This window comes from Pristiophorus japonicus, chromosome 2 (assembly GCF_044704955.1).
Source record: "Pristiophorus japonicus isolate sPriJap1 chromosome 2, sPriJap1.hap1, whole genome shotgun sequence".
NCBI lineage: Eukaryota > Metazoa > Chordata > Chondrichthyes > Pristiophoridae > Pristiophorus > Pristiophorus japonicus.
In genome coordinates this window covers 284700458-284723191 of record NC_091978.1, presented here as the reverse complement: position 1 = coordinate 284723191, position 22734 = coordinate 284700458, and the positions used below count along the sequence as shown (strand labels likewise).

The 22734-nt window shown below is 45.8% G+C and overlaps 1 protein-coding gene across 8 annotated transcripts in view; it reads right to left on the bottom strand.

Annotated features, from left to right (window-relative positions):
• Positions 1-22734, bottom strand: part of LOC139233945 (uncharacterized) — a 926529-nt gene that overhangs the window by 621756 nt on the left and 282039 nt on the right. For all 8 annotated transcript variants that reach the window (XR_011588246.1, XM_070864651.1, XM_070864643.1 and 5 more), the window contains one exon: positions 16875-16986. Coding sequence is in view for 7 of the 8 variants with exons in the window: in XM_070864651.1 (XP_070720752.1) it covers positions 16875-16986 (112 nt within the window). In the remaining variant the exon portion in view is untranslated. The remainder of the gene's footprint in view (positions 1-16874; positions 16987-22734) is intronic.

Below are 22734 nucleotides of genomic sequence, written 5' to 3'. Positions count from 1 at the left end.
ACTGCCACCCAACTTAGTGTCATCCGCAAATTTGGAGATACTACATTTAATCCCCTCATCTAAATCATTAATGTACAGAGTAAACAGCTGGGGCCCCAGCACAGAACCTTGCGGTACCCCACAAGTCACTGCCTGCCATTCTGAAAAGTACCCATTTACTCCTACTCTTTGCTTCCTGTCTGACAACCAGTTCTCAATCCATGTCAGCACACTACCCCCAATCCCACGTGCTTTAACTTTGCACATTAATCTCTTGTGTGGGACCTTGTCGAAAGCCTTCTGAAAGTCCAAATATACCACATCAACTGGTTCTCCCTTGTCCACTCTACTGGAAACATCCTCAAAAAATTCCAGAAGATTTGTCAAGCATGATTTCCCTTTCACAAATTCATGCTGACTTGGACCTATCATGTCACCTCTTTCCAAATGCACTGCTTAATAATTGATTCCATCATTTTACCCACTACCGATGTCAGACTGACCAGTCTAAAATTCCCTGTTTTCTCTCTCCCTCCTTTTTTAAAAAGTGGGGTTACATTGGCTACCCTCCACTCGATAGGAACTGATCCAGAGTCAATGGAATGTTGGAAAATGACTGTCAATGCATCCACTATTTCCAAGACCACCTCCTTAAGTACTCTGGGATGCAGTCCATCAGGCCCTGGGGATTTATCGGCCTTCAATCCCATCAATTTCCCCAACACAATTTCCCGGCTAATAAAGATTTCCCTCAGTTCCTCCTCCTTACTAGACCCCCCGACCCCTTTTATAACCGGAAGGTTGTTTGTGTCCTCCTTCGTGAATACCGAACCAAAGTACTTGTTCAATTGGTCCGCCATTTCTTTGCTCCCCGTTATGACTTCCCCTGATTCTGACTGCAGGGGACCTACGTTTGTCTTTACTAACCTTTTTCTCTTTACATATCTATAGAAAGTTTTGCAATCCGTCTTAATGTTCCCTGCAAGCTTCTTCTCAGACTCCATTTTCCCTGCCCTAATCAAACCCTTTGTCCTCCTCTGCTGAGTTCTAAATTTCTCCCAGTCCCCAGGTTTGCTGCTATTTCTGGCCAATTTGTATGCCACTTCCTTGGCTTTAATACTATCCCTGATTTCCCTTGATAGCCACGGTTGAGCCACCTTCCCTTTTTTATTTTTATGCCAGACAGGAATGTACAATTGTTGTAGTTCATCCATGCGGTCTCTAAATGTCTGCCATTGCCCATCCACAGTCAACCCCTTAAGTATCATTCGCCAATCCATCCCAGCCAATTCACGCCTCATACCTTCAAAGTTACCCTTCTTTAAGTTCTGGACCATGGTCTCTGAATTAACTGTTTCATTCTCCATCCTAATGCAGAATTCCACCATATTATGGTCACTCTTCCCCAAGGGGCCTCGCACAACGAGATTGCTAATTAATCCTCTCTCATTACATAACACCCAGTCGAAGATGGCCTCCCCCCTAGTTGGTTCCTCGACATATTGGTCTAAAAAACCATCCCTTATGCACTCCAGGAAATCCTCCTCCACCGTATTGCTTCCAGTTTGGTTAGCCCAATCTATGTGCATATTAAAGTCACCCATTATAACTGCTGCACCTTTATTGCATGCACCCCTAATTTACTGTTTGATGCCCTCCCGAACATCACTACTACTGTTTGGAGGTCTGTACACAACTCCCACTAACGTTTTTTGCCCTTTGGTGTTCTGCAGCTCTAACCATATAGATTCCACATCATCCAAGCTAATGTCCTTCCTAACTATTGCCTTAATCTCCTCCTTAACCAGCAATGCTACCCCACCTCCTTTTCCTTTTATTCTAACCTTCCTGACTGTTGAATAACCCTGGATGTTGAGTTCCCAGCCCTGATCATCCTGGAGCCACGTCTCCGTAATCCCAATCACATCATATTTGTTAACATCTATTTGCACAGTTAATTCATCCACCTTATTGCGGATACTCCTTGCATTAAGACACAAAGCCTTGAGGCTTGTTTTTTTAACACCCTCTGTCCTTTTAGAATTTTGCTGTACAATGGCCCTTTTTGTTCTTTGCCTTGGGTTTCTCTGCCCTCCACTTTTCCTCATCTCCTTTCTGTCTTTTGCTTTTGCCTCCTTTTTGTTTCCCTCTATCTCCCTGCATTGGTTCCCATCCCCCTGCCATATTAGTTTAACTCCTCCCCAACAGCACTAGCAAACACTCCCCCGAGAACATTGGTTCCGATTCTGCCCAGGTGCAGACCGTCCGGATTGTACTGGTCCCACCTCCCCCAGAACCGGTTCCAATGCCCCAGGAATTTGAATCCCTCCCTGCTGCACCATTGCTCAAGCCACGTATTCATCTGAGCTATCCTGCGATTCCTACTCTGACTAGCACGTGGCACTGGTAGCAATCCCGAGATTACTACTTTTGAGGTCCTACTTTCACTATTCACTTTCAGTATTCACTAAGGAGGACACAAACAACCTTCCGGATATAAAAGGGGTCAGAGAGTCTAGTAAGGAGGAGAAACTGAGGGAAATCTTTATTAGTCGGGAAATTGTGTTGGGGAAATTGATGGGATTGAAGGCCGATAAATCCCCAGGGCCTGATGGACTGCATCCCAGAGTACTTAAGGAGGTGGCCTTGGAAATAGCGGATGCATTGACAGTCATTTTCCAACATTCCATTGACTCTGGATCAGTTCCTATCGAGTGGAGGGTAGCCAATGTAACCCCACTTTTTAAAAAAGGATGGAGAGAGAAAACAGGGAATTATAGACCGGTCAGCCTCACCTCAGTAGTGGGTAAAATGATGGAATCAATTATTAAGGATGTCATAGCAGTGCATTTGGAAAGAGGTGACATGATAGATCCAAGTCAGCATGGATTTGTGAAAGAGAAATCATGCTTGACAAATCTTCTGGAATTTTTTGAGGATGTTTCCAGTAGAGTGGACAAGGGAGAACCAGTTGATGTGGTATATTTGGACTTTCAGAAGGCTTTCGACAAGGTCCCACACAAGAGATTAATGTGCAAAGTTAAAGCACATGGGATTGGGGTTAGTGTGCTGACATGGATTGAGAACTAGTTGTCAGACAGGAAGCAAAGAGTAGGAGTAAATGGGGACTTTTCAGAATGGCAGGCAGTGACTAGTGGGGTACCGCAAGGTTCTGTGCTGGGGCCCCAGCTGTTTACACTGTACATTAATGATTTTGACGAGGGGATTAAATGTAGTATCTCCAAATTTGCGGATGACACTAAGTTGGGTGGCAGTGTGAGCTGCGAGGACGATGCGATGAGGCTGCAGAGTGACTTGGATAGGTTAGGTGAGTGGGCAAATGCAGTGGGCAAATGCATGGCAGATGAAGTATAATGTGGATAAATGTGAGGTTATCCACTTTGGTGGTAAAAACAGAGCGACAGACTATTATCTGAATGGTGACACATTAGGAAAAGGGGAGGTGCAAAGAGACCTGGGTGTCATGGTACATCAGTCATTGAAAGTTGGAATGCAGGTACAGCAGGTGGTTATGAAGGCAAATGGCATGTTGGCCTTCATAGCGAGGGGAATTGAGTACAGGGGCAGGGAGGTGTTGCTACAATTGCACAGAGCCTTGGTGAGGCCACACCTGGAATATTGTGTACAGTTTTGGTCTCTTAACCTGAGGAAGGACATTCTTGCTATTGAGGGAGTGCAGCGAAGGTTCACCAGACTGATACCCGGGATGGCAGGCCTGACCTATCAAGAAAGACTGGATCAACAGGGCTTGTATTCACTGGAGTTCAGAAGAGTGAGAGGGGACCTCATAGAAACGTTTAAAATTCTGATGGGTTTAGACAGGTTAGATGCAGGAAGAATGTTCCCAATGTTGGTGAAGTCCAGAACCAGGGGTCACAGTCTAAGGATAAGGGGTAAGCCATTTAGGACTGAGATGAGGAGAAACTTCTTCACCCAGAGAGTGGTGAACCTGTGGAATTCTCTACCACAGAAAGTTGTTGAGGCCAATTCACTAAATATATTCAAAAGGGAGTTAGATGAAGTCCTTACTACTAGGGGATCAAGGGGTATGGCGAGAAAGCAGGAATGGGGTACTGAAGTTGCATGTTCAGCCATGAACTCATTGAATGGCGGTGCAGGCTAGAAGGGCCGAATGGCCTGCTCCTGCACCTATTTTCTATATCTTATTATAGTCATGTATAGCATGTTAGGATACAGTTATATATAATAGTGTAAGATACATGACATCACCCTCCCCCCAAGGTCTTATTGTCTTTGTAGGTTCAGTCTCTCAGGTGGTCTACGCTCTCGCGTGGAGTGTCTGAGTTGTAGTTCAGTTGTTCACCTGGGCTGTCTGTTTCAATTGGTGTGATTGTTGTTGACTCGCCAGGGCTGTCTGTTGGGATTGCCCTTTCCTCAGATTGTTCCCTCTGTCTGTCCACCAGGTGTGGTGCGAGTTCCACATTGTCGTCTGCCTCTGGTTCTGCAGTGTTGTTGGTAAATTTGCTTTTGACTTGGTCCACATGCCTCCGGCAGGTTTTGCCATTGTCCATTTGTACTACCAGTAGCCTGTTTCCTTCCTTGCCCGTTACTGTCCCTGCAAGCCATTTGGGACCCCTGCCATAGTTTAGTACAAACACTTTATCCCCTATCTCATTCCATCTCCCCCTCGAATTTCTGTCATGGTACTCAGACAGCTTACGGCGCTTTGCTTCAACAATTTCGTGCATGTCTGGGAGGATTAATGAGAGCCTTGATTTTAAAGTCCTTTTCATCAACAGTTGCAAGGGGGGGATCCGAGTCAGTGAGTGCAGACGAGATCTGTATGCCAGCAGCAGTCGCGACAGGCGACCCTGCAGCGTGGGACCTTGGATTTTAAGCATGCCCTGTTTAATGATTTGCACTGCTCTCTCCGCCTGGACGTTGGAGGCCGGCTTGAACGGTGCCGTCTTGACGTGATTTATGCCATGGTCAATTATAAAGTCTTGGAATTCTGCGCTGGTGAAGCACGGATGATTGTCACTGACCAATATGTCGGGGATTCCATATGTTGCAAACATGGTTGCGAGGCTCTCCACAGTGGTGGAGGTTGTGCTCGAGTTTAAAATGGTGCATTCAATCCACTTTGAAAATGCATCTACAACTACGAGGAACATTTTGCCCATGAATGGGCCCGCATAGTCTATGTGCACCCGCGACCACGGTTTGGTAGGTCAGGGCCAGGGGCTCAGTGGAGCCTCCCTGGGGGCATTGCTGAGTTGGGCACAAATGGTGCACCTTCAGACGCAGAGCTCCAAGTCCGCGTCAATACCAGGCCACCAGACGTGGGATCTGCTATGGCCTTCATGAGAACGATCCCCGGGTGCTCAGGGTGGAGTTCCCGGACAAATGCCTCTCTGCCTCGCAGAGGCATGACTACTTGGCTGCCCCACATCAAGCAGTCTGCTTGTAGTGATAGCTCATGCATGCGCCTGTGAAAGGGTTTTAATCCTCGGGGCAGGCATCGCGAGCCTCTACCCAGTCACCGGTTAGGACACATCTTTTTACTAAGGATAACGTGGGGTCGCTGGCCATCCAGGCTCTGATTTGGCAAGCCGTCATGGGCGAACCTGTGGACTCAAAGGCATTGATTGCCATGACTATCTCACAGTCCTGTTCGTCAGACCCTTCCGTGGTCGCCAGGGGTAGGCTGCTGAGTGCGTCGGCACAATTGTCTGTGCCTGGTCTGTGCCTTATTGTGTAGTCGTAGGACGCCAGCATGAGTGCCCACCGTTGAATTCGTGCCGAGGCATTGGCGTTTATTGCCTTGCTCTCGGATAGGAGGGGCGTAAGGGGCTTGTGGTCGGTTTCTAATGCGAACTTGGCCCCGAAAAGGTATTGGTGCATCTTTTTGACACCGTACACGCACGCGAGCGCCTCCTTCTCTACCATTCCGTACCCGCGCTCCACCCGCGAAAGTGACCTGGAGGCATAAGCTATGGGTTGTAATTTGCCTGCACTATTGACATGTTGCAAAACGCACCCGACCCCATACGCTGATGCATTGCATGTGAGAACTAGCTTTTTACCTGGGTCAAAGAAAGTCAAAACACTGTTGGAACGCAGAAGGTTGCGTGCCTTATTGAAGGTGCATTCCTGGGTGTCCCCCCAAAACCAATCGCACCCCTTCCTGAGTAGCACGTGGAAAGGCTCCAGCAGCGTGCTTAAGTTCTGCATAAAGTTCCCAAAGTAATTGAGTAGCCCGAGAAAGGCGTGCAGTTCTGAGACATTCCAGGGCCTGGGTGCCAGGCGAATTGCTTCTGTTTTGGACTCTGTTGGGCGGATTCCATCAGGGCAATCCTTCTGCCCAAAAATTCAACCTTCGGTGTGAGAAACAGGCACTTGGATTTCTTGACTCGTAGGCCTACCCGATCCAACCGCTTTAGTACTTACTCCAAATTACGGAGATGGGAGTCGGTGTTTCTGCCCGTGATAAGTATGTCGTCTTGAAATACAACCGTCCCCGGGATGGACTTGAGCAGACTCTCCATGTAGCGTTGGAATATGGTAGCTGCCAACCTGATGCCAAATGGGCATTGATTGTACATGAAAAGGCCTCGATGTGTGTTGATGGTGGTGAGTAGCTTGGATTCCTCGGTCAATTCTTGCATCATATACGCAGATGTGAGGTCTAATTTTGAGAAGTTTACCTCCAGCCAATGTGGCAAATCAGTCCTCCGCTCTGGGCAGCGGGTACTGATCCTGTAGGGAGACTCTGTTTATGGTAGATTTGTAGTCCCCACAGATTCGTACGGATCCATCAGGCTTCATGACTGGGACGATGGGACTTGCCCAGTCGCTAAGTTCCACAGGTGATATAATGCCTTCCCACAGAAGCCTGTCTAATTCATGTTCAATCTCTTCCCTCATCACATAGGGTGCAGCTCTGGCCTTGTGATGGACCGGTCTAGCATTCTGTGTGATGTAGATTTTGACTTTGGCCCCTTTGAAAGTGCTCACACCTGGCTGAAAGAGATGTTCAAATCACTTTATAACTGTTGAGCAGGAGGTCCGTTCCTCTAATGACATGGCATGGACATCATCCCATTTCCAGTTTAGTTTTGCCAGCCAGCTTCTCCCCAGCAGTGCTGGGGGGTCACTGGGGACAATCCATAGGGGAAGTCAGTTCACTGTCCCTTTGTGTGTGACAGAGAGCATGGCGCTGCCGAGGACTGGTACGATTTCTTTGGTATAGGTCCTTAGTGTGGTGTCGACCCTTGTGAGTTTTGGTCTATCTCTTTTATGCGGCCACAGTTGTTCAAATTGTTGAGCGTCCATAAGAGATTGACTCACTCCCGTATCCAGCTCCATGTTGACAGATATCCCGTTGAGTAGGACCCTCATCATTATAGGAGGCGTCCTGTTGTAGGAGCAGTGGCCATTGATCGTATTGACCCACTGTACACCGGTGTCCCGGGTACTGTCACCACCATCTTCTGGTCCGCTTTCCGACCCATCCGATTCGTATACCAGCTGAGCTGCCGTTTTTTTGCACATGCGGGCCAAATGCCCTGTATATTCACAATTTCTGCAAACAGCCTGCTGAAATCGACATCCCCTTGACGAGTGCTCACCCCAACACCTCCAGCACAGACCTGTTCCATTGTTCAGAGTTCTCAAAGAATGAGCTACGTCTGGTTGTTCTCTCTTGAGCTTCTCTCAGTTTGTAGTTGATTGCTCGCATTGTGGGTTGATGAGGTGTGAACGGCCATTCCTGTGGCCCTTGATGGCTTCGGCCTGCTGTCGAGAGCCTGTTCGCCCAGTTTTGTTTGTGTGTAGGGGTAGCAGCTTGATGGCTTCTGCCTGCTGTCGAGAGCCTGTTCTCCCGGTTTTGTCTGTGTGTGGGGGTAGCAGCTTGTTTAGTGCTGTGAACGTCTTCTTCCGATATTTCGTTAGTTGTCGTACCTGCATTGTAAATCAACCTCGTTTCTTCTTCCCCTATCAAGAATGTCTGTGCAACCAGTGCTGCTGCCTCTAAGATCAGGTTCTTGGTCTCTATGAGCTTTCGGTATATGCCTGCATGGCCTATTCCTTCAATGAAAAAGTCTCTCAGCATTTCTCTCCTCAGTTCATCGGAGAACTCACATAAACTAGCCAACCTCCGAAGTTCCGCCACGAAGTCCGGTATGCTCTGGCCTATACAGCGTCTGTAGTTGTAGAACCTGTGTCTGGTCATGTGTAGGCTGCTCGCTGGCTTCAGGTGGTCTCTTACCAGTGTGCTCAATTCTTCAAACGACTTGCTTGCTGGTTTCTCGGGTGCCAACAGATCCTTCATTAAAGCGTATGTTTTTGAGCCACAGCTGGTCAAGAGATGGGCTCTTCTCTTGTCTGCCTTATCACCACCTAACCAGTCTTTGGTTACAAAGCTTTGCTGGAACCTTTCTATAAAGTCCTCCCAATTGTCTCCCGCATTGTACTTTTCATCTGATCCACTGTTCGCCATTCTGTGGATTCTGTAATCCCGTAACCCGTCACCACTGTAAAGTCCTGTCCACTCAGTACGGATTCACACGAGGCATGTAGTGAAGTCAAGGTCACTCTGGACCTGCACCTTTATTTCACAGCTCTGGAATGCTGCACTTGCCTGAGACCTGTCCTTATATACCTGTCTCTTGCAAGTGCACCTCTGGTGGTAAGGTATGCTGGTGGTTACAGGTCATATCTTATTACAGTCATGTATAGCATGTTAGGATACAGTTATATATAATAATGTAAGATACATGACAGTAGTCACCTGGAAAATGCAGCTATGTCCCCTGCTGATGCTTGAAAGGTGATGGATGCATAGAAAGCAAGCGCCGCAGTCACCTTTACCTCGACGGGCAATGCAATCCTGTTCCCGCTGGTAAGCTGTAGGTCTGCCTTGATCAGCTGGCATATATCTGTGACCACCTCTTTTCGGAAGCGCACTGTGCCTCAGACAGCTGCAGGTGTGAGCGCTGTTCCCTGTAAACTCATGGGGGGTAAGGTCTCCTCCCCATATGTCTGCGAGCTCTTTGAATACGCTCATAATGCTCTTGCATAAGCCTTCTTCCAGCTCGATGCTGCATAGAAAAAGCAGCCAGCAATAATGGCAGAGATATTATAGCCTCCATTCTTTTAAATGTCCTCAAACGTCCTCAAATAGCCTTCAAAACGAACTATAAACTCACAAATACCTTAATGTGTAAAACGCAGCCAGCCCTCCAAATCCTTTTATGCACTGAACCTCTGCTCCGTTTTTCAAGATGGCGTCGTTAGCACCGGGTGTGTCGTGGGTCTGAGCAGATAAGACTTGAGTTTTCCCAGCAGGTTTATGGGCGGGCAGCAAAAATGGCGGTATCGGCGAATTTCCCGCCTGTGACTATAGCTGGGTGTTTCACGCTGATTGACATCATAAAAACAGTGAAAATATGGGTGGGGGATAATTTTTACCGCCGGCGCAAAACCGCTGCTGAATTTTCCGCCCGGTCGCTAAATTTTGTGCGCCGCATTTACCGCCCCCCCCTCCCCCAAAATCACTTTTTCCACCCCACCACAGCGGTAAAACGGTGGTAAATGGGCACAAACCTGCTGAATTTCTAGCCCATAGGGTTCGACATTCCATCAGTTTTGCCTTGCTACCGCCCACTTACCTCCCATTTAATCGCCACGATTAAGTCTAACGCCCATTTACCACCCATTTTCCCTAAAAATGGAAACTAGCCCATTTATCGCTAGCGTTAGTAGAATTAGTTAAACCGCCTGCCCATATTTTTTTTTAATTATGACATCGGCAAACATGCACCACCCAGAATACTGTTTAAAAATGGAAACTAACGCCCAGAAACCGCCCTGAATATCGGCGAGCATTACTTTCAACATCTCGTCCATATATAGCCGAAAAGATCGCTCGCCCAAAAAAAATTGCTGAAAAAAACCTGCACTCACCTGACCTTAACCCAGCAGTATGAAAGCCATTTTGTAAATCGGAGGACTTTTCATATGAAAGGCTGCTTCAAGTTCTGGGAGTTTTGAATTAATTTTGAGTGCTTTTAAGATGGTTTTAAAAGCTGAACAACCATTTAATCATATCGTGGTCAATTTGATTATTTTATATGAGTTATTGGAGGACAATTTATTAATTCTGAAGAATACATAGTAATAGTAATGGGGCCTGTAATTTCTCAGCCAGTATTGATGACTACTCACATGCTGCAGACTAGAGATGGGAGAAGGTATACTGAAGAACATTATGTGTCCAATCAAAGAGGTGGCAGACTGATGAGGAGAACTTACACCCGACGCACTTACAGGGATAAGCGGTCATACCTGAACTTGTCCTGAGAACATGTGCCTTAGGAGGCTGCGCTTCCGAAAGGAGGTCATCAGTGAGATATGCCAGCTCATTAAGGGAGATCTGCAGCCTAACAGCACCATCAAGATCGCACTGCCCGTTGAGGTCAAGGTTACTGTAGCATTTTCCTTCTTTGCATCAGGCTCCTTTCAGGCCTCAGCTGGTGACATTTGCGATATCTCTCAGCTCGCCACACATTGCTGCAGTCGACAGGTGACTGAAACCCTTTACGCTCGCAGGATGGACTTTATAAGCTTCCCTATGACCAGGGAGGCACAGACTGAGAGGGCTTTGGGTTTCTCCAGAATAGGAAACTTCCCCAAAGTGCAGGTAGCAATAGACTGTACGCACATCGCCGTGCGAGCATCTTTTCAGGATGCAGAGGTGTTTCGGCACCGAAAGGGATTCCACTCCCTGAATGTGCAACTCGTTGTCGACCACAACCAAATAATAATGGCAGTAAATGCAAAATTTCCAGGCAGCATCCATGATGCACACATCTTGTGTGAGAGCGCTGTCTCTGACCTGTTTAAGAGTCAGCCACAAGGTCACAGTTGGATGCTGGGGGATCAAGGATATGGCCTTGCCACCTGGCTGATGACCCCCCCCTGTGTAAGCCCCAGAAGACGGAAGCCGAGAAGCGATACAATGAAACCCACGTAGCCACATGCAATATTGTCGAAAAGACAATTGGAGTGTTTAAGCAGCGCTTCAGATGCCTGGACCACTCAGGAGGTGAATTACAATACCACCCTGAGCATGTCGCTCAATTCAGTGTGGTATGCTGCATGTTGCATAACTTGGCTATCAGGAGGGGACAAGAATTTTCAGATGGGACTGATAGTCCACCTTAGGAGAGAGGAGAGGCGGAAGAGGAGGATGAGGAGATGGACGAAGACCTTGAGGAGGACAATCAGGTTGAAACCATGCCCCGACACTCCCTCGAGACCACAGCACAGGAAAGGGCCCATGGTGGTTAGGCAGCTGAAAGATTGTTGCGTCAGCAGCTCATAAATGAATGCTTTGCTTGAAATAACGTTGGTGGTAGTTACACAGCTGCAAGATTGTTGTGTCTGCAGCTCATAAATGAACGGTTTGCATTACGTTGGTGACAGTTACAGTTGATTTATGTTACGTTTAATCTTTGCCTTTCCTGGCCTGGCCTCGCCAGTGTTTGCAAACTTTGTATATGCTTACCGTTTCTGCTACCTGAAGACAATGCACAACAATGTTAACATTAACATATTTTAATTTAACTTATTAATAAAATAATTTTTTTAAACAAACACAACACAACATTACCCCCCTCCCCCATCTCATCAATGAAACATTTATAAATAACAATAAATTTTATAAACAACGATTTTTATAAACACTTTTTATAAAAGTGAGAAAGTTTAAAATGTTTTAATTGAAAAATGAACAATAACACCAACATAATTTAAACAATTCGAACACCCACCCACCCAATATTCAACAATTAAAAAAAAAAATAAACAAGAATAATAATCCTTCATCCTTGCCTACCTGCGGCCACGCCCCTACTTTCTTTCACCCCCCCCCTCCGGGTCTGTACCCTGCCTTTTCCCCTCCCCCTACCAACTCCAAGTCATTTTGCAGGAGGGCACCTCAAGCGCTGCTTCGGTGGGAGGGGAGAGGGTGATGGCAGATCCATAAATTGGGAAGTCGATGGAGCACGTTTCTGAGGAAATGTCCTCCGAGCCAGAAGCAAGAGCTTCCTCCTGACTCGCCTGTATCTCGAGCAATGGGGGTACGGCACCTTGGGGTGCAGTGCCGTATTCTGGGACCACTGGTATCCCTCTGGCATCCGTGTTCCCGGCTATTCTCTCCAGTGCCACTGCTGTCCGTGTCATCTTCTCTGCGATGATCGCGGACAGAGTGGCAACCTGGTCAGATAACCTGCCCATTGCTTGGAGGAGCTCCTGACCAATGTTGACGCTCGTCCTGGACAAGTTTGCCATGTCCACATTCAGATCAATCGCTCTTGGTGCAGTCCGACTCTGCGGGGTTGGCGCCGGCTGCAAACCGCTTGGCCCTGCCACCTCCTCGGTTGAAGAGGACGTGGCCGCAGGAACACTTGTTGAAAGGGCTGCAGGCTCCTCCTCCACCTCTTCACTATCCTCAGTGAGGAGGAGGACCTACAGCAGACGGTTGACACAGTTGCTTCCTCGCCTCCAGAGACGACAACAACAGCAGGATCATGGGGCGCCTGGGGTTCCTGGAAGCTAGAAAACATAAATGAGGTAATTAGAAGAGAAGGGGGTGCTAGGGTCACATGAGAATGCTTACGCTATACAGGCATATGCACAAGAGCAACACTACTGCAATAAATATACTGAGATATCACATATAATTAACATCATGATAATACAGAATCTGCATTGCATTACAATGATATTTCATGATCCCATCATTTAATTACATAGCATGACATAACATTACATAAATCATATATTATACGGAAATGAATGGCATTAAATTACTTTAAATCACCCAATAGTTTATACATTACTCACGTGGCACAAGAATGGGTTTAGATGTTGCACGGGTGGCCGACCGGTTGTGGACACCCACCAGTGCCAATGCCCGCTCTTCCAGGTCGGTCAGGGTGCTAATATCAGCTTGATTGCCACCCGTACGCCGTTGCTTGGCCCTATTCTTCAAAAGCTTCTTCTGCAAACGTGATAAGAGCATGGCATGGCATAAGATCATTGCTAGGTACTTTTACGGATAAAACAGATAGCAGATTACTGACAGATATCACCTTTATTATTATTTTTTTTACTATTACACAACACGCAGACAACCCACAATTAATCATCCCATGCTAATCATATTCACCGTAAACGTTATACATATCGCGTGCATGGTTATATCTACCATCTGCGAATAACTTGAATAAGATCGAGGTTTGGATTAAACGATTACCAGTCAAACTACAATACATCAGATCTGCATTTAAATTAATCATTGCATCATTACAATTACAATTACAATTTATTACATAAATAAATATCAATAAATTTAATACTTACTCTGCCTGATCCAACAAGATCATTCCAGCGCTTTCGGATCTGGATGGCTCCTTCATCTCGTGAGTGCTCACAGATATCATCTCTGCTATCTCCGTCCATATCCTTTGATAAACCCGGGGGGGTTCCCACGCCTACCCGGGTCAATTGTGCCCACCTATTTTCCACTTCTGCCACTAAGGCAGCATTGGCCTCCTCACTAAAGCACTTTGGGCGCCTACGTCCTCCATTTTTCCCGCATTCGCCACAACTTCTTCCTCCTCCTCACTCGTCCTTCTTTCAATCATTTCAATTGAATCCATTTATAATCTCAAATAATCTCAAAGAATCTCAAAAAAAAATCACAAATAGTTCAAAAATCTCAAAAATAATTCAAGTCTCTCCAATAATCCACAAACCACACTATCAACACTACAATCTCTCCACCAGCTTTCTCCTCTCTCTCTCTCTCTCTCTCTCTTCTTTCACTCTCTTCTGCGCGTGTGCAGATAACCTTATTGCAAAGGGGATGGAGTATAAAAGCAGGGAAGTCTTGCTACAGTTATACAGGGTATACTGCGTGCAGTTTTGGTTTCCATATTTACAAAAGGATATACTCGCTTTGAAGGCAGTTCCAAGAAGGTTCACTAGGTTGATTCCGGAGATGAGGGGGTTGACTTATGAGGAAAGGTTGGGCTTCTACTCATTGGAATTCAGAAGAATGAGAGGTGATCTTATCGAAACATATAAGATTGTGAGGGGGCTTGACATGGTGGATGCAGAGAGGATGTGTCCACTGATAGGATAGACTAGAACGAGGGGACATAATCTTAGAATAAAGGGTCGCCCATTTAAAACTGAGATGAGGAGGCATTTCTTCTCTCAGAGGGTTGTAAATCTGTGGAATTCGTTGCCTCAGAGAGCTGTGGAAGCCGGGACATTGAATAAATTTAAGACCGAAATAGACAGTTTCTTAACCAATCAGGGATTAAGGGGTTATGGGGAGCGGGCAGTGAAGTGGACCTGAGTCCATGATCGGATCAGCCATGATTGTATTAAATGGTGGAGCAGGCTCGAGGGGCCGTATCACCTACTCCTGCTCCTATTTCTTATGTTCTTATGTCCCCTAACTTCCTGAAACGTGGGAAAAGACCGTTGCTATAGATGCTGGCCTTGCACGACTGAATAAATCACTAACGCCCGTTTCACATCGCTACAGTTAACGCCCAAATTAAAAAGTGGAAACTAGCGGGTTTGAAAATGGGCGATATTCCGGCGAGCAGAAAAAACAATATAAACGCTAACGCTGGAAATACCGCCCACTTTTAGGCGATCTGGAGACTGATGTAAAGTCTAGCCCAATGTCTTTAAAAATATGGAATAATAAAAAGCTGATTATGTAATTCCATTTGGCTTAAGTAGAAGACTATAAATTATAGGTTAACTACTGTAATACCTTTATGAAATTGATCTTTTATATTGTCTTGGGCAGTAATGAGCAAATGTATAAATTACTGAAATGAGAAAAGTTCTGGAAAGATAAATGAAGCATTTAGTGTTGCTCATCATTCCATACTAAGTGTGGCAGAAATGTTTTTTTGTAAAATGGAATCTTTTTTTATGTACCTAAATTTCACAAAATAAGCTAATGGGTTTTTATCTGAAATATAAGTAGGAAATTATTTTTCTGCTCTTCCAACTCCTTGGTGAGTCAAATTCTGTTTGGGGCAAGTTTGGGAATCCTATCCTCTATAACAGGCTCATTACATGATTACGGAACAAGACTATCTTTGCATTTAAGTCGGCAAATCAGGAGAGAATCCAGAACCAGAAAACAGGTGCACAGGGATATTCTCCACTGGGAAAGATGGAGGGAATATCCATCAACAGAGCAGCTGGAAAGGTTGGAGAATCTGAAAATTTAAACCATGCTTGCTAGGCGAAAATGACATTCCCCAAGCACACCTCGCAGCCACCTCCGAAGTCCAGAAAATTGAATGTGCATGCACAACCATATAGACCAAGGTCTTTACAAAGTACGTAATTTGTGGTGTTATTTACTTTATTTCTTTATAAATGGTACTCATTTTACTAGTCTATTCAAAATTATATTGAAATGTCAAACCTAAGAAGGTGACCCCATTCAAAAATAACCCATTTTACCATCACTGTCATCATAGTAAACCTTTTAGTTTTCAGGAGGTTAAAATGGAACATAATGATATGGAAGGAATTGGTCTCTCAAAAACATCGAAAGCTTATGCAGTAACTATTTAGTGAACTGATGAAGGTTGGGGACTGTAAGTTGTCAGTTTTAACAGATATTAGATGGATAATATTTGAATCAGGAAACAGAAGGGAGCAATTGCACTTAGAAAATAATTGTTTCACTGTTGATTTGGGAAGATGTTATTTGTCCTCAGCAGATGAGATGCTGTTGTGTCAACCATGGGCAATAAGATGGAAAAATAGGTAGGCATGGTCAGGACTAATGGGGGATTGCCATGTTTTGATTAAAAAACCTGATATAATCATAATCCTTATAATTATCAGTTACCCTAAATGTTGTTGTTTGCAAGTTTCATTTTCAAGCAAGATTAACTGTTTTTACTATTAATTATGCTACTGGGACAGAATTGTGGACAGCTTCATTATAGGCCCAGAAATTGCGGTCGGATACCTCCGACCTGAAAAATTTCTACAAACTTAACTGGTGGTCTGGGACATTCGGAGACTTGCGGTCCTGAGCCTCTACGCGAAGGCCTGCATAGAGGCCCACACATCCCACAGATATAGGCGCTTCGCCTGTCTCCCTGGGATCACGTGGGCCGGCCCAACCATCTTGTGGAGAGTTTGGTATATACGGAAGCACCATAAGTATGAATGGGAATTCTCCAAAAAATACACAAACGCTTAGGGGCCAAAATTCATCAACTCACTGCCCGCTGCCGCTGCCATTCCTCCTGGAGATCTGCCCAGTGCCACTTTGGAGGTGGGCCGGAGCGGGCAGGAGGGGAGAGCCACCGGGAACCGCCCGCTGACGTCAGCGGACGGCCGAGTGGTGCAACTGACCTCCCGCCCGCTGAGCTCCCATATTGATGTTGGCAGGAGTTGGCAGAACTCAGCGGCAGAACGAGGTGGACCGCTGTGAGGAGGCTGGTCTCTCCCCGACGGTAAGTATGAAGATCGTTGAAAAAAGGTCAATGAACATTTTTTAATTGGTTTTTCCACAGCAACTTACCTTGATGGGGTCCCCTGAAGGTCTTCCGATAGTTTTTTTATTTTTTGTTATTGATTTTTATTTTTAGGTCTTCACATGTAGTGTATGCCTAAACCCGGAACTTGAGGGGCCCCTACGGGTAGGCTTGCGCACCTCATACTCGCTCGTAGGGGCCGCAAAATCAGGGCCATTATGTTTCTTCCATCAGACTGATACTTTCCTTCACTGGAACAAGTTCTACTTTTTCAAAATTGATTTGGAACTAAAAATGATTCAAATGTGTACTTACATTTCACCATAGTAACTGAAGGACAGACTGCATTTTCATCAGTACAAATATGATCACAAGGCTGTAATCTGCTATCTTTTCCAACAGTACTATTATAATCGCTTGCACTGCCCTGTAAAATGGCAAAAATGGTAATTTCAACAAATCTATTCTCACAAATGTACATACCTGAAGCAAAATTGTTACAATCTACAGTAGGACTCAAAATAAAATTTAAATTGCATGAAATATGGGCCTAAAAATCCCAGCCTCCCCAGGTCCGTACGGAGTCTCTACGGACCCGGGAAGTCATCGGAAAAGCCGGTTTTCAGCGCATGTTCATTGTGGGCTGATGACTGGCTTTTCCGATCTGTCTAGCTCCAGCTTGACAGATCCTCCGCATCTCGGGAGCGAAGACATTTGCAAGGGCAAGATTGTGGTATTTACCCATATCTTGCCCAGCAAATGTCATCAAAACTCTTGCGCTGATAAAAGCAGGCGCATAGCCTACTTTTACAGGCGTAAGATTCTTAAAACACACTTAAAACATAAAAAATAAAATTAAAATACACATTTTTTTTTTTTAAAACCTGCTCACTACGTTAAATTTTTCTCCAAGATATTTATTAACTTTAATTTCAATTAATTTTAATTGGTGTTATTATGTGTTTTTTTTTCTCAATTAATAACAATGAGAACTCGTAGATATGGAGTTCCCATTGCTATTAATTGAGAATACTTTATCTGATTGGTTGAGCAGTCACACATTCTGCGTGGGAACCTGGAGAACGGGAATGCGCTTCGCAGCGCAGGAAGAGAAGCCCTCCCCACCAGAATCCCACGCTCCTCCCAGACCATCGGGTACTTTTGGAAAAATTCTCCAGTTGGAGGCAATTTCAAGACCCATGTGCTCTTTTATCTAGCTTCTAATGAAACTCTCTGCATAGGGAAAGAAGTACTACTTTAATGGAAGTGTTACTACTTTAATAATAGGGGCTTAAAATTATGGTTGCTTAACTAATATTCTCCAATTTCAACTAATCAGTTTCAAAAACATATAGCTACAACTATAATGTACTGATTTCCTTTAAATTTGAAAAGCTGTTTCAGTTACAAACTCAACAGAATTTCATAATACTATTTAGACATGACATGGTGAGCCCTCATTACACAGATCACTTGCCCAAGAAAACTCACAATCTTCATGTTTAACAAATTTGACAAGAGTTTTTTGAAGAGACCAATTGGATAAAGGGAATGTAGTAGATTGTTGTGTTTATGGATTTACAGAAGGAGTTCAATAAGATGTCGCACAAAAGGCTTGTAAGACAACTTCAAGTGCATGATACAAGAGGAAATGCAGCATCATAGATAGAGACAGACAAAAAGCATGAAAAAGTCCAACATTTTAGATTATATAAAAAGGGTACATTTGTTATGAACTACTCATCAATTTGTACAAATCAATGGTTAGGCCATGGTTTTAGAGTACTAGGTGTGGTATGGTCACCTCATTATAGAAAGGATATTAAAGTCCGAGATGGGATGGGAAATGATAGTTATGAGCAGATACGTGAGATACTGAGACTATTTCCACGAGAGAAGAAAAGACTAAGAAGAGACTGAATTGAGGTTTTTAAAATTCCAAAGGGTTTTGAAAGATTTAATAGGGAAATACCATGGCCGGAATTTTCATGCTGTCGTGAGTGCGATATTGGAGTCGGGTCGGAAGTATAATTCACAATAAATGGGAGCGGGTGAGGAATACGCCGTCATCCTGTCTCCTTGCGTCTTTAACTTGGGCATGTTTGCCAATGCGGCACGGAACTGAACGGCAGAGGTGGGCTAGCTAATTTACCTCATTAACACCTTGTTGTCGACCCTTAAAGTGCTTTTAAACAGATCTTTTGAATTACACTGCATGATCATGGGAATCACACAGCTCGGGAACCATGTCTGTCAAGCTGAGATGGAAGGTCAGTGACCATTGATCGAGGTCATTATTGCAGAACACAGTTTATACTGTGCATGGGCGCAGTTTATACTGTTTCACCTTGTTCCTCAGAAGCGGACTGAGATGAGCCTCAACACCAGCAGCAGCAACAACACCAATAATTTTCTCCTCAACGATCTGATGCTCCACAGGACAGAGGGCATCAGCGCAGGGCTGCACTGCGCCGGAAACGATAACCCCAACACAGGGTATACAGACAGAGGATGAGCTTCCTCAACATGACTGAGCAGCAGTGCCAAAGAAGGCTCAGGCTATCGTACCAGGTCATCGTAAACATTTGCAGTTTACTGTAACCGGATCTGCAGCCCAGAGGACCTGGTGGACACACCTTACCAGTGGCTGTCAAGGTCACCAGTGCCCTCAACTTCTTCACCTCAGGTTCCTTTCAGGGATCTGTAGTCGGCCACCCACAGATGCATCACCCAGGTCACCGATGGCATCTTTGACAAGTCAGCCAATTATATCAACTTTGCCACTGATGAAGCCAGTGTTGCTGAGTGGGCATTGTGCTTTGCCACTCTGGCTGGCTTCCCAAGGGTGCAGGGCATCATCACTGCACACATGTGGCCATAAAGGCACCCCATCTTAACCCAGCAGTGTTTGTGAACCACAAGGACTTCCACTCCCTCAATGTGCAGCTCAATGCAACCATAAAAAGATGATTATGCATGAATGCACCAAATCCCCTGGCAGCTGCCATGACGCTTTCGTCCTGTGCCAGTCTACCTTCCCTCAGCTCTTTGCACCGCCAAACACAAGCTGGCTGCTTGGAGATAAGGGATATCCACTGAAGACGTGGCTCATGGCACCCTTTAGGAGGCCACGTACTGAGGCCAAGGAGAGATATAATGGGCCAGACTTTCCCTAAAGCCTCTCAACGCCTGATTGCCCGCTGAGAAGAACTGCTAACGTTCGGTGAGAAAAGCTGGCGAGAATTTCCATTTTTATGTTTAAAGTCAATAAAACTAATCGCCCAGCGAGAAAATGGGATTGCACACTCATTGCTGCTGGTTTTCTCGGCGGGTAAGTGAAAAGTTAGCAACATGGGCGGTCGTTACCGGAATGGACGGTAAGTACTAAAATTTAGTCCGAGGCTGTGGTTGGGCCTAGGGAGCGGGGAAAACTTTTTTTAAAAGTTCAATAAAAAAAAATAAAAACGTACAAAGCATTCCCAAGACAGTTTAAAACCTAATCACCGTTTTAAAATTAAAAAAAAATAACCTTTAACTTACCTTTCTTTGCAGGGTACTCACCTACCGCCCTGTTTAAGCAGCTTTTACAGGGTGGTTCTCTCGGCAATCTGGATGTCGGCAGTTGAAGCCAAACTTGGCGGTTGTGCTCGGCATTGCACGTGGGCGGTTTGGTCCTAGCGGGCATCTTCAGATGTGGGTGATATCATGAAGAAACTTAAGTGGAAACTTTCGCCGGGCGGAAAAACAGCTGTACCGCCGAGAAAATCGGCGACAATGAAGCTGAAAGTCTAGCCCAATGAAAGCCACATGTCGACTAGATGTGTCATAGAGCAAACAATAGGCAGACTGAAAATGCGCTTCAGATGCCTTGATACATCTGGAGAAGCCCTTCAGTACGCATCCAGAATCATCATCGCCTGCTGCACACTACTCAACATAGCGCAGCAGCAAAGATTGGAGCTGCAGGAGGAGCAAGGCACGGAGCACACAACCTCTTCAGGGGGAGAAGGATCAGCTGGAAGACAAGGAGGAGCAGGAGGTACCTGAGGTCCAGATGCCTGTAGTACCCGATCACATTGCTGCCCAGGAGGCCAGGGATGGACTCATCATGGCCAGAGTTACTTAACTGCCTGTGCCATCTATTCTCCATAGATAGCCATCTACTCTCCATAGATAGCATGTGCTCCTGTGAATGGTGCATTAGCTGCTCGATGCAGGTGGCCATCCTATCCATGGAACAGCCTACAGTTGCCATCGCCTGCGACACTGTGATGCTCATGTTGGAGATGGACTCTTCCATTCTCTGCATCTTTGCAGACATCGTGCTCTCAAAACCTGTCAAAGCCTCCTGCACGTCTTGATGGCCCCCGAGGCTCAGCATCTGCACGCACCTGAGCTGAGCTGAGAGCGTCCTATGCCCTCCAGCGAGGAGTCTGCACTGCTGTTCCTGTCTCCATCATCTGCTTTTGCTCACTTTGAGAGTTGTGACACACCAGGTGACAACACTACTCTATCTTGCATGGGATCCGAGGTGTGCATATCTGCACTGGTGCTGGGTGCGCTCATGTCTGGTGATGATGCTCCTTCAGAAGCTGAAGGCTCCTCTGAGGAGTCGTCTTCCTCTTCCTCCTGGACAGTGGGGGGCTCTTGATGGACCTGTGGTAGGGTAAAGAGCTGAGTTAGATATGTCATATGAAGAATGTGTACAGATACCATTATGCACATGATGACAGTGTCTGCTGACGTCAATCCCCATATGAGTGACTGATGTATGCCATGTAGCTGTATATGTAATTCTGTCACCGGGCTGCTGAGACAGCCCCCTCTCTGTCTCCCACCTCCAGCTGCTCGGCGACTCCAGAAACTTCCAAGACAGCCTCCTCTGCTAATGTTAGGTGGCAAATGATGGTGTTCCACCTTCGGTTCTCTCCCTCTTATTGTGGGATCACTTTTGCTGCAAGGAGGGAAAGAAAATGTTGCGTGAGAGTGATGGAATGAATATAAGGAATGGTTACATCTTTAGAGGGAGACCTTAATGGAGTGGGGTGCCAAAGTCAAGTGGCCTCCTTGTGTGTTGTTAGTTCTTATGATTGCATTAGGATGAGGGTGAGTGTGAGGGGTAGCTAGTCTGATGGGGAAGTGATAATGTAGATAGAGAGGAATGGGTGGACGTGCAAGGTATGCTGGTGTGAGTAAGGATTTGCAGGAATAGGGTTGAGAAGGCAGAGTGATGGGGATGTGATGAGAGGCACAGCCGGATGAAGTTGAGTGCGGTTTTGTACTCACCTTTCCAGATTTTATGAGATCATTGAAACGTTTGCGGCACTGCATCCAGGTCCTCCTCACAATATCTCTGCTGTTTACCTCCTCTGCTATTTGGAGCCAGGCTCTTTTAGTTTCCTGGGTGGTTTCTTCCGCCCTTTAGAAGGGAATAGGATCTCCCTCCATGTTCTGACTCGTCATCAGAGAACCTGGATGCAGCTCTCTGTCTCAGTGCAGTCAATTTTGGCACTTTTTTCAGTAGTCCAATTGTGCAGTGTGCTGCCTGCACATTCCTAGATGAACCTTCAAATGCAATGTGTCCATGGCTCCTTTAAATATCCCGACTGAAAACACGTCATCGTTGATGTCATCAGACCTGAACCATTTACAGAACGGTCTTAATGGGCCCTATTAACGCAAAGTCAATCTGAGGAGCGGAACGGAATCAGAAACAGGTTGCGTCCCGCCACAGCCACACCCGACCCACCCAGGTATGGAAAATTCCAGCCTTACTCTTTTGAGGTGAAGTCGTCAGAAAATTTCAGGAATAAATGTTGCTCAAATGTTGGTGCAGTCTTGACAAAGTGTCCTAGATATGCTTCAAAGGTCCTCTTCACAGCTCCAGGGGCAATGAACGTGAAATGGTGAGTATCCCTTTAAGTAGCGTTGAAATCGACATCAATGCCATGTTTACTCCCAAACAGCACGTCGCTGTTAGGAGAGGGCGTTAGGAAATGCGCTAGCTCCCAAAATGCCATGCAGCCTCTTTAATGAGCACGAGCAGGCATTTTAAGTTGCAATCAGCTGTTTAATGAGCCTCCGGGCGGCCGTTCCTAGCTCAGGCTTCAACTCCTTTACCAAGGTGTCATCCTGCACTAAACGTGGGTAAACCTGCATTGCAGCTTAAGACCCC